This window comes from Sinocyclocheilus grahami, unplaced genomic scaffold (assembly GCF_001515645.1).
Source record: "Sinocyclocheilus grahami isolate Dianchi unplaced genomic scaffold, SAMN03320097.WGS_v1.1 scaffold10.1, whole genome shotgun sequence".
Classification (NCBI taxonomy): Eukaryota; Metazoa; Chordata; class Actinopteri; order Cypriniformes; family Cyprinidae; genus Sinocyclocheilus; species Sinocyclocheilus grahami.
This window is the reverse complement of record NW_015505189.1, coordinates 2896969-2914200: the sequence shown is the minus strand read 5'-3', so window position 1 is coordinate 2914200 and position 17232 is coordinate 2896969. Positions and strand designations below refer to the sequence as shown.

At 37.5% G+C, this 17232-nt stretch overlaps 1 protein-coding gene across 1 annotated transcript in view; it reads left to right on the top strand.

The window, feature by feature from the left end:
- The window catches only part of LOC107593807 (proline-, glutamic acid- and leucine-rich protein 1-like), a 21491-nt gene extending 5951 nt beyond the window's left edge, over positions 1–15540 (top strand). Inside the window, exons 11-17 of the mRNA XM_016283685.1 lie at positions 3085–3198; positions 4236–4380; positions 5014–5176; positions 5264–5319; positions 5399–5623; positions 12194–13981; positions 15104–15540. Coding sequence (XP_016139171.1) covers positions 3085–3198; positions 4236–4380; positions 5014–5176; positions 5264–5319; positions 5399–5623; positions 12194–13981; positions 15104–15193 — 2581 coding nt within the window. The 3' untranslated portion in view covers positions 15194–15540. The remainder of the gene's footprint in view (positions 1–3084; positions 3199–4235; positions 4381–5013; positions 5177–5263; positions 5320–5398; positions 5624–12193; positions 13982–15103) is intronic.
- The last annotated feature ends 1692 nt before the right edge of the window (positions 15541–17232 follow it).

Genomic DNA, 17232 nt, shown 5'->3' with positions numbered 1-17232 from the left:
GATGCTCTGGATTGGCGTATACGACAGCGTGTTCCAGTTCCTGCCAATATCCAGCAACTTCGCACAGCCATTAAAGAGGAGTGAACCAACATTCCACAGGCCACAATCAACAACCTGATCAACTCTAGGAGATGTGTTGCACTGCGTGAGGCAAATGTTGGTTACACCAGATACTGACTGGTTTTCGGACCCCTCACTACAGTAAAACTGCACATTTTAGAGTGGCCTTTTATTGTGGCCAGCCTAAGGCACACCTGTGCAATAATCATGCTGTCTAATCAGCATCTTGATATGCCACACCTGTGAGGTGGATGGATTATCTCGGCAAAGGAGAAGTGCTCACTAACACAGATTTAGACAGATTTGTGAACAATATTTGAGAGAAATAGGCCTTTTGTGTACATAGAAAAAGTCTTAGATCTGTAGTTCAGCTCATGAAAAATGGGGGAAAAAACAAAAGTGTTGCGTCTATAATTTTGTTCAGTATATTTAACAGTTGTTCAATAAAACCATGTACTTGGCTCAAATAAAGTATCAAAACCAATTATTATTGCCTCATCGTTAGTTTATATGTAAATATAGTCGTCATTAAAGCCTGTTTTTCACTTAATTCTATTTGTATTACTAAAACATACTTGTCAAAATAATCAGTAGATTACTTGATTAGCAAAATAATTGTTAGTTAAGCCCTAGATTTGTTAAAACATTTCAAAATATAACTGCAGTGTTCTACTTTTTGTAATTAAAAGGCATATTTTGTCATTCAAATCTCATTCTATTGAACCAACTATATGCATTTTGTCTCATCTCGTGAGCTAAGTTTATTGTCACACCCCTAGTGTCGATAAGTGGTGATATAGCTCATAATTTCCCAAGTGTATGATATAGCCTAGCTTTCATTCTTCAGGTCAATCATATACTTGTGAAAAAAAATCGTTTTGAATGAGGAGAGCGATAACTTTGCCATAGTATCCTTTCAAATGTTAAAGTTGCCACAGTCATTGCATTATTTGCATCTGCTGCACTTTATTTGTACCATTTGTTTTATTAGTTTATATATTAGAATTTGAAAGATAACTATTTTTTTTATAAGTGAGATCTGATTTTAGTCCTTGAAAACCAAAAGAGTAGTGCTTAAAGTCCTTGAATTTCATTTTGCAGTATCTGTACAAACCCTTTTTAAGTTACCAGTTCTTGGAGCATTTTATTTTGTTAATTGAACTGTAGTTTTCTGTAGTAAACTGTCTTTGTATATTTCCTATTTTATATTCATTTCCTAGTATTTAATTTACTATTTATTTTGAACAAAACAATTTCAGAAATTTCATGTTTTAAATTGTAGGTCATCTTGTACCCGGTCAAGGACAAATCTAACTAGCAAAACTTGATATTAAAAGCATCCTAAATGTTGCATGTGTTTGCATTATAGTGAGTAACCTTTCCTGGTATTGCTGTTTCAAATAGCCCACCATAATCTGTAGTCTGAGCCTGTCAATGGCAGATATGTTACTAGTTAATTTCAAGGAAAATCATTTTCAAATAATGTTTTTCTTTTCTTTTCTTTTTTTTGCCAAATAACCCTGTGTATGTGTCCACCCCAACCCCCGGAAAAAAGTTCAGGCTCAGGATTTTTTTCTTTTGCTTTAACCCCTGACACCATCACCTGTCATGTCTCAAATAGGGTACAAAGTTTGGCCTGAAAAATTACCCTTTTTAAATAAACAAAAATGTATAACATAACACAAAACATTAGACTCAATCTATGCATGTGACACTCTCGGTAAAACCGTGGAAGAGTTCCAGCAACGCAATTCAATATTTAATATATTAATTGCATAACTGCTTGATTTTTAATTAATGAATTGTGTCGGTGGTTGCTGGTTAAATGCAGAGGCGGACAAAAAGTACTCCACTACTTGAGTGAAAGTACAGATACTGCTGGTCAAATATTACTCTATTACAAGTAAAAGTTGTAAAGACAGATTTTTACTTAAGAGTACAGAAGTATTTGCTTTTAAAAGTACTTAAGTACCAAAAGTAAATTCTTTTTTATGTCAATGCACTGTTTTATTGTTGTACGTAATTTGCAATACTTCTGAAGCAACTTAGAATACATTACACCCACTGAATACACTGACTAGCTTGTAGTGTCTTTGGAATAAAGAGCTTTTAGAATGTAAAAAACATATGGTGGAAAAAAATTATCACCCCTACCCACCCCCACAAAAGCAGTATGGTAGGTGCAACGTGATCTCACACAGCTCTGACAGTGTGTGTGCACACATCTATGTGTAGCCCTTCATCCACATTTGAACAGAGTGGACAGTGAAATCCTGTAAATACAGAGTGATAAGGAAGAAAAAAAATCAAACCTGCTTTAAAACCCAGCAACACAACTGTAGCTGTATAACTTTACAACAGCAACACTGCTTTAACAAAACAGCAAGACTTATTTGACATCAAAACTAAATTTTTTTTAAATGCCGTCTAATCGCTCTCGCTGTACTTTGATGTCACACACAGAACAGTCTGTTCAGTGCTGCTTCAAGTCCAACACCTTTTGTGTTTTATTAGGAGACGCACAACAGTTCTTCTGTGGCTTTATAGGTAATATTTTCGCGTACACAATTTGGCAAAATCAGACAATATTATATTGTTAATATTCACAATATTAACTTCTTATTATTGAATTGTTGTAAATAAATATCACATTTGCAGCTGGTCAGGGTGTTCAAAAAATGCTGGGAAATCACTTCATATAGCCCCACAAGAGTGATTACTGATAAACCGTCTGAAAATTAAGAAAGTCACATTTTAGAGAAGAAGAAAAAGTCAGCCACTGACTTTCAAAGCTGCTACATAGTAACAACTTTCTACTTTGAGGACCTTGATAGAAATGTAGTGGAGTGAAAAGTACAATATTTGTCTTTCAAATGTAGTGAAGTTAAAGTCATAAGTTCCCAGAAAAAATAATACTCCAGTAAAGTACAGATACTCAAAAAGTGTACTTAGTTAATGTCCGCCTCTGGTTAAATGTACAGAAGTAGCTGGTGTAATGTTTTTTATTTTTTTTTCTTCGTACAGTGTGGGTGGTGGACTGGTCCAGTATAGCAGTGTGCTCACAAGGCTTCTCTCACAGTCTCTGTCTGCATGGACACCTCTGCCTGAGGCTAGTCTGGGCCAGCAAAGAGCGTACAGGTATTACAGAAACACCATTCATGTTTGCTCCTTGTATTAAAGGGGTCATATGATGCGATTTTCAATTTTTCCTTTCTTTTTGAAGTGTTACAAGCTCTTGGTGCATAAAGAAAATCTGTAAAGTTGCAAAGACTAAAGTCTCAAATCCAAAGAGATATTCTTTATAAAAGTTAAGAGTTAGCCACACCTACCTAAAATAGCTCATTCTAACACGCCCCCACATACCTACGGCACTATCCGGGAAGATTTGCATAACGCCGCCCAAGTGTTCATGCAAAGAAAGAAGGTGTAACTTTTATTCTCGCTGTAGTATTGTTGTTCCCGCCGCTGCCATGTCGTGAAGGCGCTGTGTGCTTCGTTGTGAAAGCGAAACTACTTTGTTTGGCCTTCCAAAAGAGGACGATGTCCACTTCGTCATGCCTGGCGCTGATCCGTGCTGGTCGCTGAGGAAATACTTCAACTGCGCGCTGTGGATTGCCAGATCGGCTTTCACCGTGGAAGAAGCGGAGTCCAGCCTGGGGTCTGTCACATGTGGTTGCCGCAGGCATCACAATGTGGTAAGGGACGTAACATTTCCATCACACGCTTGAGGTATTCGGCCAATCACAACGCACTGGATAGCTGGCCAATCAGAGCACGCCTCGCTTTTTCAGACCGATGAGCTTTGTAAAAATCGACACGTTTCAGAAAGGCAGGGCATAGAGGAGAAACAATAATGTACAGTATGTGGAAAATAATGTGTTTTTTTTTACCTTAAACCGCATAAACATTTAATTACACCAAATACGCAAAATAATGTTCTTTTTAGCAGCATCATATGACCCCTTTAACATTCATCGTGGGTAACTTGATTACCATTTTTAAATCTTTTATTAACTTTTTTTTAAATGCTTTTCCTATGAACAATTGTAATCACATTTAATTGAAGACATCAACAAATGGAAACACATTGAATGAAGCACTAAGTATGCTCACTCACTGTTTTTTAAGTCAAGTGTCCAAACTTTTGACGATATGATGTTCTGTTTTACTTACAGTGCAGTGCGAGTGACGGTGTACCGTACCATTGAACTATGGGTAAGAGTAGGAGGCGCCGCTCTGCTTCAGGGAAGCCCCACCCACACAGAGTTACTGTTCACTCATTTGATTGGTGACATCACGCCAGCATCAGAAGCAGTCAAGGTAGGTTTAAGGGTCTTTGTAGCACAAACATCATAGGGAATGAAATTAGAAATGAGCCTCCGGGTGAAGATGGGCATATAGTACATTTGAAGAATCGAATACTTATATTCTGCCAGGATGCACTAAATGAATCTATTGACAGTACCATTTAAATTTCATATAAATTCTAGTCTTTTGAACTATTCATGGAATCCTAGATTGCATCACAGTTTGTAAATAAAAAATATAAAGCAGCTCAGTTGTTTTCAACACTGCTAATAATAAGTGTTTGAGCATCAAATCATCATATTAGAATGATTTCTGAAGGATCATGTGACACTGAAAACTGGAGTAATGGCTGCTGAAAATTTAGATTTGCTATCATTGGAACAAATTGCATTTCAAAATATATTAAAATTGAAAAGGTATTTTTAAATTGTAATAATATTTTACATTTATGTTTTTACTGTATTTTTGATCTAATGCAGCCTTGGTCAGCATGTGAAACTGACCCCAAATGTATCACAGTCATCTTCGGGCATTATGTTGTCTTATTTTTAAGACCATATTTAAACAAAATGAATACATTAAATTGTAGCCCTGCTTGAAGTATTCCTGTTTCTTTATCCAATGGTTCTTTCTATTGCTGTCTAGCTCCGTTCCGGACAACAGTCGCAGTCCATGAACGACCTGATAGGTTCTGCTGACAAGTCAGGTCCTCGTCGAACGAAAGGATTGGGAATGGGAGATGGAATATCACTACAGAGGAAAGGAGATGTGCTAGCCAATCAAGACACATGCGTCGCTGCTCTTCGGGGTGAGTGCTCAGTGATGACCAGTGTAGTTTAAGTTTTACTGGCAAAAATAAACATTATTTACTGATGAAGAATGATTACTTTTACAGCATTAAGACAGATCATTTTGACCAGTGGAACTTTGTTGAAAGAAGATCTGCATAAGGTTTGTTCATGTTTCTGTTTTGATGTCTTTTTATGTTACAAATATGGAAAGTTGTGCTAAACACACTATCCCTTGTTAGAGGATCCAAGACCTGGTGGTGCCTCTGTGTGTGCGTCTGCAGCAGCAGTCTCACTGTGTGCTGGATGTCGGTGCAGTCAGTGGCCAGTATGGCAGCCCAACTCCTCGCCGAGAACTCTACCGCCTCTTACTGGCACTTGTGCTGGTGCCCTCTCCCCGCTGGCCTCCTCCCCTCTCCTGCGCTGTGTCTGCCTTCAGCCACGGCCGGCGAGATCACAACATCATGGTAAGTGAACATCCTTGATTAAAAACCTGGGGTTAAAAATGTTAATTTTGCAGTCTTTGGAAAACCCTGTCCATTGAATCTCATTATTAGAGTGTAACATGTCTAGGTGGAATATTTATATGTCTGATCTTTAGTCAGATACAGTGCAAAATTGGCATTTGACTTCCTGGACTAAAAATATCTAAATTTCATTGTATTAGATACAAATTCAAAATATACAAATGACAATAGAGCTTTTCTCCGAATTCTCTTGGCCAAGTCACTTTTTCAACTGGTATTGATCATTTTACATAGATATGTGAGGTTAGTTCCTATCAAGTTCATTCAGATGTTCCAGCAGAATAACCCCGTGTAGTTCACATTATCAAACAAACAAATGTGACAATCAAAACTATCAAATGTGTTAGACCAATATATGTTTCATATTTTGAAACCTAACACATTATTATAATTTTTTTTAAGAAATACCATTTTGTTGTTTTATTAAAATGCAAATACATCTAAATGTTATCCACTAGAGGGAGTCGCTCTAGTGGTATCAATTGTTTGCTGATTAACAGTATTTCTCAGCTAGATTCTTATATATTGCAGAGATGGGCATAAATACATGAAAATGTGTTTCAAATAAAATACAAAATACTGTGTGGGGAAAAAAAATATTTTAATACAAATACAGTATTTTGTATTTTGAAAATACACAAAATACCTGTGAAATTGGCCATCCAGTGTAGGCATCCCTATAGGCCGAAATCTATCTGGACCTATTCTGAATGCAAACAAAACATTTAGATGAGTACAACTGCTTAGAAACTTCAGTTTTCATTTTACGTACCTCTTCCCTTCACCTGCCCTGTAGGAAATACAAAACTACAAAAAAACGTATTTATTTAATGCAAAGTATATTTTGGTGTATATAAAGTTTATTCAAATTAGAAAGTTTATCTAAAATTTACATTTTAAAATTAGAATGAATTTAAATAGCATTTAACACTATTTGCTCAAAGTTTGTTTATTTATTTGAGGTACAATAAAATCAAAAGCTGAAGATTTTGTTTTGTGTTGTACCATTCATCTCATGTTTACTGGGTTTTACACAAATCTTTGATTCTTTTGTGTGGGTTTAAGTAGTGTCTTCCAAAATGACTCACAACCTTATCAGTTTATGTGTGAAGAAATCCATTTATTCGTAAACTTCTCACAAAACGATTGTTTGACAAACTTCTTAGCAACTACTTCCTCACCGCTGCTTTCTGATGGTTTGGAGAACAATTAAAGGGATAGTTCACTCAAAAATGAAAGTTCAGTCATTAATTACTCACCCTCATGTGAGTGTTACTCTCAATAATGGAGGTAGATGGTAACTCGGGGGAGAAGAATTGTTGAACGAAGACGTTATTTTTGTTTTTTTGCGCACAAACGTATTATCAAAGCTTCATAAAATTACGGTTGAACCATTGATGTCACATGGACTGTTTTAACGATGTTCTTGGTACCTTTCTGGGCCTTGAACGTTTCAATTGCGTTGCTCTCAATGCTGGGTCAGAAAGCTCTCGGATTTCATCAAAAATATCTTAATTTGTGTTCCAAAGATGAACGAAGGTCTTATGGGTTTGGAACGACATGAGGGTGAGTAATTAATGGCAGAATTTTAATTTTTGGTTGAACTAACCCTTTAATCTGAGTCACCCCCCTGTTGTTTCACAGAATTATACAACAGCAAGGAAATGTAAAAAGTGTCAAATAAAAGCAGCGTCCATTTAGGGAGGAGTGCGCGCAGTCAGCAGGTTTGCGGTCTAGAGGCAGGTGAAAGTATAAACAAGGCTTCAACTGCACAAACCATTTCTACTACAAGAGAAAAGCGGCAGCTGTGCGGTGATTCCTCCGCTTGACACGTCCCGTGTGAAAGGCCCTCTAAGTCAAATTTATAGGACTGCTTGCCAGCATTCCACTCCATCTGAGAGAGCGTGCACAAAAAACTGCCTGTTAACGTGCGAATGTGAACTTGAATTTCCTTTTGCGGCATACTGCACTTATAATAAGTGCAATTGCACCAAGCACATCACACTCAACCATTCATCCATGCTTCTTTTTCCACTCCAACGTCTTCCCACTAAAAGGTGCACGGATATGATTGCTTACCCCTGTAGGCAATGTTCCCTCTAATTTTTTTTCTTGCTGAGCAAAAATGTTCTCTATTGGGCGGACATTTCGGCCATCTGAGCAAAAACATTCTTTATATATAAATAATACCAAAGTATACCAGACCTGTTACTTTTAACTTTTAATATGCTATTTATATTTGATTTGACCATTGATGTAACTAAATGATGCACATTTTAGGTTACCTGAGAAAACATTTTTTACAGTGCTGTTACTTGCCAAGAAATTTAAAAAAAAATCTCTCACAGAATAGAAAAATTCTTTATAATAATATAATGTAATATAATTTAGCCAATATGAAAAAAATGAAGCAGTTATTGCTCATGAATTCCCCTTTTGAGGTCAATTATTTATTAGGCTTATATAATATAATATAAAAAGCAAATATTTTCAATAAATATTTTCAAAAAAACGAATATGTGAATTATTTTGCAGTTATCTAAAACATCCCCATGTAAGTTAGTAGAGTTTGCACACTACTACACCTGTGTGCGACTAAATGTCTCTGAGTTTTGTTATTGTTCTGTGCCCAGCTGCACATCCGCTATTTCCACCACTTAATCAAGCCACACTTTTCTTAAAACTTGATGACGATTTATCACTTTATTGCGCATGCACGCAGCTTAGAGGGAACCTTGCCGATAGGCATTTTTCCATGTAAAATTTAGAAAAAGTTCAGTCGATTCACACTTTATATCATCACCACTATATGTATTGTCATATCACCCAGGCCTAACATGCAATAATGCTTTAAACCAATTTGACAAGCTAGTTGATTAAAAAACAACAACCTTTGCTCTTTTATTCTTTCGTGTTAACTGAAGGCAAATCTGAATTATGCACTTTTAACTTTAATCAACATGTACACTTGACCATGTCATCTTCACCTTATCTTATTCCAGAAAAGTCGCTCACCCAATGCTGAATGGAGTTGTACAGCTGTAGCTCACATGCATGAATGTTGGGTTTGGGAGGAGGGGGCGTGACTGAGCTAGTTGATGCACGAAATCAGTACCCTGATTAAGAGGTTGACTGGCACAAAATATTTTATGTATTCTGAAAATACAAAAATACTAATCTTAAATATATTTAAATACAAATTACATTAGATTTTTTCCAAAGGCTTTAAAATACAAAATAGTATTTTGTATTTCAAATACATATTTTAAATACTTGTATCTGAAATACTGCCCATCCCTGAAATATTGTTGTGACTCCAAGTGCATTGTGCTATTGAAAGCAGAGGTGCTGCAGAAGGCCATAGAGTTGAGTAAATGCATGTTGTAATAAGAGGCTGTTGAAGTCAATGTCAAAGCTCAACCGGCTATTTCAGTGACACTTTACAATAGGTTTAATTTAACATTTATTTATTTACCTAATTATTATGCATTAGATATCATGAACTAACAACAAATAACAATTTTACTGCATTTATTAATATAGGTTAATTTATAAATATGCTGTTGTTCATTAATTTGTTCATCCATGATACATGGATGGCTGGAAATTGTGTCAATATATGTAGACATTAACAACTTGATAACATTGTAAGGTCCGCACACCTGGCCCAAGGAAGGTATCCAGTGGCGGATGAAGGTCTCTTGCGTGTTCGGTCTTTTCAGCGTGCAGAGTTACTCAATTTAAGTTTAACTCAAATCTGTCTCCATTTTATTATCTAATCTGACTCCATGTTAGTATTACCTCGAATTTTGGTTGAAAGGCAAATTGGTTGTTTGTCGGTCTCTGATTATTCTTACATTCGATTATTCTAACTAACTCTTTACTTTGTATTTTATTCGTTCATTAGGAATCTATGTATCACAAAACTCGCCATTCTAATCCTTATTCAGAGGTTTGTGGCTAATGTTTAGCCCCCTACAGCTACCCATGTAATATTCCGACATTAATTAGCGGTTCTTCTAGACCCCCTTTGTCTAGACCTTGACAGCTGATAGCTTCGTACAACTTAATTAATTCTGAAATCATATACATGGTTAACGTAGCTGAGTACAACTTAAAACTAAGGTCAAGCGGTTAGTCAGCTATGCACATAACCCTAGACGCAGTTTTGCTTTGCAGTTGAGAAAATAATTTCAGAGTAAATCAAATGTAACAATTTATTATCAGTCAGGTAAATATGTATTATGCCAATTATCTCCACAGCCAATTCAACGATATCAAATCAATATAAGACATCAAATTTTCAGAGACGAATCTAAGAGTAAAATGCATACCTGAGATTAAATGTATTAGATGTATTAGAAAAATACATAGTGTGAAGTGTGTGGACACCCTTCACACTACGGGCTCTCTGACTACAGAATCGCCCTGACTTTTTTTCTGCAATCCTTTAAATACAAAACCAAGATAAAACGTCCTCCAAATGGAGGCCTGTACAAACAATTGGAATTTGCATTAAGCCAGGTCCCAGACCTGGGTGGTCTACACCTCAATGGGAACAAAAGGTAATTTGCATGGAATTGCTCTCTACGGTAATCAAAGTTTCTCTTAACTCTTAGGATCTGTATTATCTTTTAGTAAGATTAAGACCATTGTACCACTTGCCCTGAAACTATTCAAATGAAACCAAACATGACTGTAAATCTTATTTGCATTCATATAGAACATTATATTCTTGACCATTTTGAGTGAATCCAGTGGAGGGAGGAGATGAAAAGGCACTGATGCATATGTGAGAGAGGCGTTTCCTGCACCACCCCTCTGTGGGGTGTCTTGAAGATGCCAGTGTATTGTTTGTTTCTCAGGAGATCAAAGTATTTTAGTTTATTTTATCCTTACAACATCATACGTAATGCATAATGCAATTAATGTTAATGAATTGAACCGTATTGTAAAGTGTTCCCAGTTTTTCTTATGGTATCTCAGACTATCTAAAATAGACTGTTATGCCTAGATATATTTTCATACGTTTAAAGCCAGTGATTTGTGAAATCAGGTACCAAAATCCAGCCCTTTGTATATGTTCCAGTTTAAACAATTTAACGGCACCCAACCTGTTTGAATGCGCAAACATAAAAATAATATCAGTATACAGTGATTGACGGACATTCATTTTGATATATTTGTCCTCTCTTAAGTGGCTGTTTTTAACTCAAAAGTTAAGAATGTTATTGATGATATTGCTCCTGTAAAAGTCAGTAAGAAGTCTGGCAGACAGAAATCAGCTTGGAGAAAATCAACAGCAGTTCAGAGTATGAAAAGACAATGCAGAAAAGCTGAGCGGATGTGGCGGAAGACGAAACTTGAAATTCACTATAGCATTTATAAAGACAGCCTTCATGCTTTCAATGTGGAACTAGGCAAAGCTAGACAGTCATTCTTCTCAAACCTTTTAAACGGTAAATTAAACGACACTCACACTCTTTTTGCTACTGTTGAGAGACTGACAAACCCCCCAAGTCAGATTGCCAGTGAAATGCTCTCCGACAGAAAATGCAATGAGTTTGCTTCCGCCTCTTCTGAGAAGATCAATAATATCAGGAAGGCGATTAGCACATCCCTAAATTATGAAGAGGTCAGACAGATTCGACCGCAATACCAAAAAGAAGATGGTATGTCTGCTTTTGAAGAAATTGATAGCAAAATTTTGGAAGAAATAATACAGCACGTCCGAACTGATTGCACTATATTTTATGTATAATCATTTTCTATTCTTAACCGTTTTAAATTCATTTTAAACCTCTTAAATCAATTTGTAAATCATTTTCAAAGTTTTTAATTCCTTGTTTTATTGTTGTGATAATTTTTTTTATTATTTTTTCATTTCTTTTATGTAAAGCACTTTGAATTACCATCGTGTATGAAATGTGCTATATAAATAAACTTGCCTTGCCTTGTTTGCTTTCACTGTGAAAGCTCATTCTGGGTGGTGTAGTGACTATTTGCTTCTAATGACGCAGGAGACTGTAACTGGAGACAGTGTTTCATGTTTACAAAGGTGTAAAGGAAAGTATTGAGTGAATAAAAAAAGAAGCATTACGCCTGGCAAACTGGTTCTTTTATTGTCTCAAAGCTAAATTTAGCCTATTTTAACACCAGAATAGAAATTCCCAAGTGAGCATGGCCCTGGCGTAGAGTTGTATCTGTCTGTGGTTCATCACACCGCTATCAGATTTCTCCATTCAGCTAAAAAATTAAACCTTCATTTATTCATCCTCATGCCATAACACTGGGGTCCAGTGTTGTTTTGAGTTTACTTTTTTTAGATGAAATATCTCTTTAAGAGTTTCAATTACTGGATCACTCTATTCAACAATGGTGATATTGTTTCTTTCATTATGTGTTGGTAGAGTCAAATTTGCACTGACCTCACATAATGTGACTATTGGCACTTCCCAATTTTTATTATCATCATTATTATTATTATTGTTTCTCTGTGTCTCCCTACAGGTATCGTCATTCTGTGTTGAGGCTCTGACTATATGCAACACCCTTATTCATCCTCGCACACCTTCAATCTCTCTTCCTCTCACACCTCTGACTCTCAAATCAACCCCATCTGCTTCTGTCCTTGCCTCTGGCCAAAACCCCTCACTGTCCATCCCTACCCTCCTTGGTGGACCTGCAACAGGGCCACCTTTCCCTTCCAGGCATTCCATGGGCTTAGGTCCCGCTACCCTGTTTGGTTCTTTGGAGAACCATCTACCTCTGGCTCCTCCGGTTCTTCCGACTCCAGCAGCCACTACGGCCACCCCAGGTGACCTGCTGCTCTCTCCAGCTCAACCGGGTGAACTGGCAGGTCTCGGAGCCCCTGAAGGTCAACGACAAGTTTTTGTCCGCTACGACAAAGAGGAGCCGGAAGATGTAGAGATCTCTTTGGAGAGCGATTCAGATGATAGCGTGGTCATCATGCCAGCGGGTATGATGATGGAGATGCAAGATGGAGCGGCAAATGCACAGTCGTTGTCCCAGCCAGCAGTTCCTGCCGTAGGTGGCCTGCAGTCCTCTGCCCCTATAGTGGGTGAGGTTGGATCGGTTGACACCTTGCTGCCTAATGAGCTGCCCACCTCCATTCCCCACCAGATTCTGCAAGCTAACGCTAATAACATTAACTCTTTCCCTGGACCAAGCCAGACAGCCCAGCTCGTGTCTCTGGTGCCGCCTCTGAACTCAACTACAGCTTCACTCTCAGCATCACCTGCCGGTCTTGCAGACTCGCTGACGGGTGGCCCGCAGCTTCAGCAGATGTTGATGCAAACTTCTCCAGGTGGGCAGCCACCTACGTTGGGCTTGTCTTTACAGATGCAGCTTCAGAACCAGATTGCTCAGACCAGCCGTCAGCTCCAGCAGCAGCACCCAGCAAATGAGGTGGATCAGAACGTCATCAACATCAACAGCTCAGATGATGAAGAGGAGGAGGAAGAGGAGCTGGAGGATGAATTTGGAGAGGAGGAAGAAGAGGAGGAGGAGGAGGGCCTGGAGGAAGAGGAGGAGGAAGAAGGCAGCGACTTCATGGATGAAGAGTGCTGTGAGGGAGAGGAATTTGATGAAGATGAAGATGATGAGGATGAAGAGGAAAGTGAGGAGATCCTGCCGTTGGATGGAGACAACAGCAGAGGGATGATGGGCGAGGAGGAGGCAGAGGTCATGATTGAGGAGGAGGACCAGCAAGGGATGGAAATGTTCTGCATGGAGAGAGAACAAGAAGTAGAACCAGGGATCGAGGAGATGGAGGGAGGAGTGAGGAGTGTCTATGCAGATGACCGGATCAAGGACAAGGGGACCGTGGAGGAAATTGAGAACATTGGAGCGGTTGAGAGAAACGAACCTGTGGTTGGCAAGGAACAAATAGAGAGTCTTGTAATCAGTGGAGAGACCGAAGGCCATGAAGAGGACACCAGAGTGGAGGCAGTTGAACCTGAAGTGAAAACATGTGAGCAGGAAGTGGCAAAACCAGAAGATCCCACAGAAAATGCTGGGCCGTCACAACAGGGTCAGGAATTGACTGTAGAAGACGAAGTTCAAAAGCAAGAACCAGAGTTACAGACCGAAGACACGACCAATCAGAGCACACCATCCACATCAGAGCAAGAGGCATTGCAGAGTGTTGCCGTGACAGCAGAGGTAGAGAAAGAGAGCGGTGAACAGGGAGAGGATTCAGATGCAAGGGGAACAAAAAGGAAAATGGAAGATCACGAGGAAGGAGAATCTTCTGAACAAGGCACCGAAAAGAAAAAGGTTTAGATTATTTTCTCTTAGGTCCAGAACGCATACTGTGTGAATGCATTGCCCTTAGCAACACAGGCTTGGATTGATTCAAAATGTTGCCTTTTTTGTATAATAGCAATCTACTTACTATAAACAATTGATAACTAGCAAACTATGTTGGTAATGACTCGTTGACAAGTCAGGTACCAAAATGTAAAAAAATTAAATTTTTGTACACTAGTTCAAAAGTTTGGGGTCAGTAAGATTTTTTTTAAATACCTTAATATTATTTAGTAAGGATGCAGTAATTGTGTACACAAGACATTTTTAATGTTACACAAGATTTCGGATTCAAATAAATGCTATTATTTTGAACTTTCTATTCATCAGTGAATACTGAAAAGGGGTTTCTACAAAAATATTAAGCAGCGTAACTATTTTCAACACTGATGATTATGAGAATAATTGCGCACCAAATCAGCATATTAGAATGATTTCTGACAATGAATGCCTGAGTAATGGCTGCTGAAAATGCCAGCTTTGCACGGGAATACATTACATTTTGAAATGCTAAAATAGAATACAGATATTTTATGGTGATATTTCACAGTATTACTGTATTTTTGATCAAATAAATGCAGCATTAGTGAGCATAAGTGACTTATTTAAAAAAAAAAATCTTACAGACCCCAAACTTTTGCTTGGTAATGTGTATTTTGGTTACTCTTTCGTGCACTGAGAAACCCTAATGTTGTGTTCTCAGAAATACTGCAAAGGCCAGCTACCTTAGTAATGACACTGTTAAATGTCAACCTTTCCAAGTAACTGTATTTTCTTGAATATTGATGATTGTTACCGCTACGGAGTATGTAGAACAGCAAGGATTCACAACACATCAGCATGTGCATACTTGCATGAAGTAGCTTCTGGCTTCAGTTCGGATTAGTTCTTTAAACAATTGAGGAAGCCAAAACAAACGAGAATGCCTTTTATGTCTTGTAATGTCTTTTGTGTGCAGTGTTTACTTGTTAACTACTTGACTTGTACTGTTTACTCTGGTAATGGCATGTAAACAATTTTTGTAGCTTATTCAGAGCATTTCTCTCCAGCACATTCTCTCTAACTCGCTCTCTTACTCAATCTCTTTTCCAGATGGATGAGGCAATGGCTTCCATGCTGGCTGACTTTGTTGACTGTCCACCAGATGATGACGATCACGGTGCCTCCCAATCTCAGTCCTAACATGACCAAAGGTCTCATTCACTCAATTGTCACATCAAAGGAGCTTTCTAATGAATAGTGAGATCCTGAAAGGTCCCTCATAGTCATATTTGACTGATACTGTTGCCTCAAACTCTGCTGTCATTGCACTAGAACAGCTCCAGATTGGTTTCTTTGATGAAAGAATTTGAGGTTTTCAGGTTAAAAGAAACCATTGATAATGTTAAAGACTGCAAAAACCGTTCACAAGTTGAGAATAATAGTTTTAGGTGGTCATGATTGGTATTTTTCTTTTTCTGGCAGCTTAATGCAAGTATGATGTATGGAAGCCTTTTCCACAACTGAATTAAAAAGAAAAAAAGCTAATTGCGACTTTTTATCTCACAATTCTGACTTTTTTTTTCTCAGAATTGCGTGATATAAACTCAAAATTGCGAGTTATAAAGTCAGAATTGCGAGATAAAAACTCGCAATTCTGACTTTTTTTCTCAGAATTGCGACTATATCTCTCAATTATGACTTTTTAACTCGCAATTGCGAGTTTGTATCATGCAATTCTGAGAAAAAAAGTCAGAATTGTGAGAAGTCGCAATTACCTCTTTTATTTTTTATTCAGTGGCGGAAACAGGCTTCCATAATGATACTGTAGTCGCAAGTATTCAAAAGTGCTTTTGTCAGTTGGACAATGAGTAATGTGTTTTGTGGCCTCTTTTTTTTTGTAATATCATTTGTGCACGTAACACGTATTCTTGGCATTGTGTTTAAAAAAAATCATGCAATAAAGTGGATCTGTTATGGCATTTTTTTTTCATGGATTCTGTAGAAATTAGATGGTATCCTTGCTATTTTTTAGGAGAAGTAGATTTAACCACGGTTTGAATGAAATCAACATGTTGTAATGTGGAACTGATATTGAGTGTTCTCCAAAACAATATTACAAAACAGCTGCTTGGTGTGAGACGTCCACTAAACGGTGAACCCTGCAGACATGGCATGCAAAACAAGGCCACAGGATTGCACTCATTATCCTATAGAAATTAATTTCCTGAACTCTGGTCCTGCTTCTCCCTGACTTCCTAAGTGTTTTTTTGGTGTTTCAGTATATTAAATTGTTCCTTTTAACAGTTCTCATTTGAAAGGACGGTGTGTTTAGATAAAGCGCAGTTCTCCGCATATATCAACAGGACACAAATATCAGAAGTCAGAGATCATCACGTGTTTAATGATGATGTGATACGATACCACAGCGTTCCTCTGTAATATCTCTTTTGCAAAAATGCATTAGCTAAGCATATAAAGTTCATATATATCACCGTCTTGAATGTGGTTTCATTTTCAAGATATGTTTGCTTTGTGTGTGTGTGTAGCCTACTTTATGAGGTTAAATGTTCATCTACACAGCTTTAAGTTTCTGCACAACTGTTCAGAAGTTTTGGGGTTGGTAAGATTTTTTTTGTCTCGCATTTATTTGATGAATAATACTGTAAAATAATATTTAAAGTGTAATTTATGCCTATGATGAAGCTGAATTTAGCAGTTGTTTATTCAGTGTCACAAGATCCTTCAGAAATCATTCTAATATGCTGATTTGGTGATGAAGTAACATTTATCATCCATGTTGAAAACAATTTTGCCACAATGTATTTGTGGAAGCCGCGTGATACATTTTTTTGTTCAGAATGAATGGATGAATCTTTGATAAAGTAAAAAAAAACAGCATTTGTTTGAAATAGAAATCTTTTGTAACATGCTTTCTTGCTGTTGTTTGACCCCACACTTTTGAACAGTAGTGTACATCAGCCTGCCTTAAAATAACACCAGAGGACAGCTAGCAGACACGGGTCCGTGCTTACATGTACTTCCTCAACACCAAATACATTTTGCATATATTTCAGCCTTCTGCCAACACTAAAATACCATTATAAGTGTGTACATGCTGGACCGTGAAGTTTTGAAACGTTTTATTTTGTACTTTTAATTCCCATATTAATATATATTCAGGATCAAAACTGAGACGATTACATAATGTGAAACAGACCACTGGAAAAATAAGCGAAACT